The sequence below is a fragment of the Lipotes vexillifer genome, unplaced genomic scaffold (assembly GCF_000442215.2).
Source record: "Lipotes vexillifer unplaced genomic scaffold, Lipotes_vexillifer_v1.1 scaffold208, whole genome shotgun sequence".
NCBI lineage: Eukaryota > Metazoa > Chordata > Mammalia > Artiodactyla > Lipotidae > Lipotes > Lipotes vexillifer.
In genome coordinates, this window is record NW_006785067.1 from 713,826 (window position 1) to 718,111 (window position 4,286).

Sequence of the window (4,286 nt, forward strand, 5' to 3'; positions counted from 1 at the left end):
AGGAATGAGTTAACAATACTCTCTCACCTGTTCCTCTCCACTCTGAAGACCCACTTCATGATTCACCTCCTCCAAGATGTCTTCTGTGACACACTACCCGTATGAGTGATAAATTCATTTTGTTTCCCCATCATACAGACAGGCACGCTTCAAAATGTGGATAATTTGGATTCTGAGTGTTTCTTTGAATTCCATTTTTTAGAGCAACAGACATAAGTTCACACAGGAAAAAGGGTATGAAAGATGGAATATTGCCTGCCATATCAGTAAACAAAGGATGCCACAGTCATCAGCATTGCAGCCACAGCCGATGATGAGCTGGTGAGCCCTGAGGGCACAGGAAGGAAAGGATACCTGTCATCTGGCAGCCAACAGACTGCAGCCACTCCCTTCGATGAGCCCTGAGGAAACTCAGGGTATGAAAACACAGGATACTGGCCCCAGATAGTTGAGGTGCACATCAAAGGAATGATTTCAGTGATTTCAGATTCTTGCATCTTCCCGGACATAGAAGAGCGCTAAATTCTTTAACTTGACATACCTGGTTTTCTTTAATTAACAGTAATCTTTTTTTTAATTAATTTTTTTTACATCTTTATTGGAGTATAATTGCTTTACAATGGTGTGTTAGTTTCTGCTCTATAACAAAGTGAATCACTTATACATATACATATGTTCTCATATCTCTTCCCTCTTGCATCTCCCTCCCTCCCACCCTCCCTATCCCACCCCTCTAGGTGGTCACAGAGCACCGAGCTGATATCCCTGTGCTATGCGGCTGCTTCCCACTAGCTATCTGTTTTATGTTTGGCAGAGTATATATGTCCATGCCACTCTCTCGCTTTGTCACAGCTTACCCTTCCCCCTCCCCATATCCTCAAGTCCATTCTCCAGTAGGTCTGTGTCTTTATTCCTGTCTTACCCCTAGGTTCTTCATGACAATTTTTTTTCCTTAGATTCCATATATATGTGTTAGCATATGGTATTTGTCTTTCCCTTTCTGACTTACTTCACTCTGTGTGAAAGACTCTAGGTCCATCCACCTCACTACAAATAACTCAATTTCGTTTCTTTCTACGCCTGAGTAATATTCCGTTGTATATATGTGCCACATCTTCTTTATCCATTCATCCGATGATGGACACTTAGGTTGTTTCCATCTCCTGGCTATTGTAAATAGAGCTGCAATGAACATTTTGGTACATGACTCTTTTTGAATTATGGTTTTCTCAGGGTATATGCCCAGTAGTGGGATTGCTGGGTCATATGGTAGTTCTGTTTGTAGTTTTCTAAGGAACCTCCATACTGTTCTCCATAGTGGCTGGACCAATTCACATTCCCACCAGCAGTGCAAGAGTGTTCCCTTTTCTCCACACCCTCTCCAGCATTTATTGTTTCTAGATTTTTTGATGATGACCATTCTGACTGAGCATTCTTTCATGTGTTTGTTGGCAGTCTGTATATCTTCTTTGGAGAAATGTCTATTTAGGTCTTCTGCCCATTTTTGGATTGGGTTGTTTATTTTTTTGTTATTGAGCTGCATGAGCTGCCTGTAAATTTTAGAGATTAATCCTTTGTCAGTTGATTCATTTGCAAATATTTTCTCCCATTCTGAGGGCTGTCTTTTGGTCTTGTTTATGGTTTCCTTTGCTGTGCAAAAGCTTTGAAGTTTCATTAGGTCCCATTTGTTTATTTTTGTTTTTATCTCCATTACTCTAGGAGATGGGTCAAGAAGGATCTTGCTGTGATTTATGTCATAGAGTGTTCTGCCTATGTTTTCCTCTAAGAGTTTGATAGTTTCTGGCCTTACATTTAGGTCTTTAATCCATTTTGAGCTTATTTTTGTGTATGGTGTTAGGGAGTGATCTAATCTCATACTTTTACATGTACCTGTCCAGTTTTCCCAGCACCACTTATTGAAGGGGCTGTCCTTTCTCCACTGTATATTCCTGCCACCTTTATCAAAGATAAGGTGACCATATGTGCATGGGTTTATCTCTGGGCTTTCTATCCTATTCCATTGATCTATCTTTCTGTTTTTGTGCCAGTACCATACTGTCTTGATTACTGTAGCTTTGTAGTATAGTCTGAAGTCAGGCAGCCTGATTCCTCCAGCTCCATTTTTTGTTCTCAAGATTGCTTTGGCTATTCGGGGTCTTTTGTGTTTCCATACAAATTGTGAAATTTTTTGTTCTAGTTCTGTGAAAAATGCCAGTGGTAGTTTGATGGGGATTGCATTGAATCTGTAGGTTGCTTTGGGTAGTAGAGTCATTTTCACAATGTTGATTCTTCCAATCCAAGAACATGGTATATCTCTCCATCTTATTTGTATCTCTTTAATTTCTTTCATCAGTGTCTTATAATTTTCTGCATACAGGTCTTTTGTCTCCTTAGGTAGGTTTATTCCTAGATATTTCATTCTTTTGACGTTCAGACTACCTGCCCTTTGTTGCAAAACTCTTATATATCCTGGCTCCCCCCTTGCCTCCTGGGAGCAGTTCTCTCAGGGTTACCTGAGATGTGGCCTCCAGGGCTTGAAGTCCTAAAATTTCCCACCGGATAAAACATAACTCTCAACTTTTAGGGTGTGAATAATTTTTTTAGTTGACAGGTATAAATTATAGCCCTTATTTGATAAGCCAACAGCAGCCCATTTATTCATTGGAAAGAGTTCTAGTTGAGCTAGGATCTGTCTGGAGCCTTCTGCAGCAAAAGGCAGCATGAATGCTTGTGAGGACCCTTTGTCACCTGGAGTAGGGAATGCTGACTTAGAATGAAGCCAGTAGACAAAGCTTTGCTCAAGGAGAAAATTTAGGGAACAATTCTACCACCTAGAAATGGTCCAGTGGCAGCACTAGCCAGCTGAGCATTTACAAAGCCTAATGGATACCAGTTTACAGAGTAAGAAAGGAAGGCAAATCTATTTATCTATATATCTAACATAAAATGATCAAAATCTGGTATTATGAATTTACTATGGAATATTTATAGAAAATTTTCTATCTAGGTTTAAAAAAACTACCTTTATGCCATCCCATTAATTATTAATCTGAGAGTTACCTACTCCCAAAGAAAAATCCTTCATTTAAGGATATTTGAGGACTACCCATTAATAACATATACATGTACCAATTTGAACAAGCAATTGTAGTCAAATATTAAATTTATTTAGTGTTTTTACTGAAGTCATAAAGAAGAGACTATTCTTACCAGTTGCCTTCTGGATTTATGAACTGCTGCACTGCATAGCCAAACTGTTCACTTGAAGGACCAGAAAATATCTTTGCTTCCAGGAGACCAACATTGTACGCCACACAGCAATTTAAAATACCTATGAAGGAAAAATAAAAACGTAGTCCATATTTACAATATGTGAATATAAGTTTGTAATATAATTATCAAAGGCCACTTTAAAAAAAAAGTGTTTGAAGTAATAATTTTTCTCTTTATCAATGTTTACCAGGAAATAGTGGCTACTGATTTTTAAGTACTAATTTGGGGCCCTGACACCATGCTAAGTACTCTACTTCCATGATTCATTATTTCATTCATCTTCATAGCAATCCTAAAATATGATTTTTTTTTTTTTTTTTTTTTTTTTTTTTCACAGCACGGCTTGCAGGATCTCAGTTCCCCAACCAGGGATCAAACCTGTGTCCGCTGCAACAGAAGCGTGGAGTCCTAAGCACTGGACAGCCAGGGAATTCCCTGATTGCTAATATGATATTTGTTTTGCAGAAATTTCTGAGGTTCCTGGAGATAAGTGTGTCTCACAGGTAGAAAGTGATAAGGGAAGGGCAGGATTTGAACACGGGGCTGTCTGATTGAAGAGCTTGAACTCTTAAACAACATATTACCTCTAGGGATTAAGTAACTTCAGTTCTATTTGTCCTTCCTAATGCAAGACTCTAAACCACCCAAGGGCAGAGTTGGAAGGTTATCTTCTATTTCTTCTGAATCTCCCTAAAGAACTTGACACGAACTCTATATGAAATGCCTGTTGAAAAAGCATTGCCGACTACATCAAAGGAGGTAAAAAAAAAAAATCACAGCTGCTTGAAAATTGTATCATTTTTTTCAGAAAGGATCATTTCTGACAATGAAATGTAAGGGAAAGGGGTCATATCTTTTATTCCAGCAGGAACTGCAAAAGTGGTTTTGCTTTTTGATGCTTCTTTCTGAGTGTTCGAGAAATGATATTCATTTTCAAAAACAACAAAGGCTTTGATAGGATAAAGCCTGGATAGACCTTTTTAAAAAACCTTGTTTGTGATGGAAAGGGAAAG

General features: G+C 38.5%; 1 protein-coding gene across 1 annotated transcript in view; it reads right to left on the bottom strand.

The window, feature by feature from the left end:
* The window catches only part of ITGA2 (integrin subunit alpha 2), a 107,608-nt gene that overhangs the window by 79,012 nt on the left and 24,310 nt on the right, over positions 1-4,286 (bottom strand). Inside the window, exon 2 of the mRNA XM_007457199.1 lies at positions 3,211-3,331. Within this exon, the coding sequence (XP_007457261.1) occupies positions 3,211-3,331 (121 nt within the window). The remainder of the gene's footprint in view (positions 1-3,210; positions 3,332-4,286) is intronic.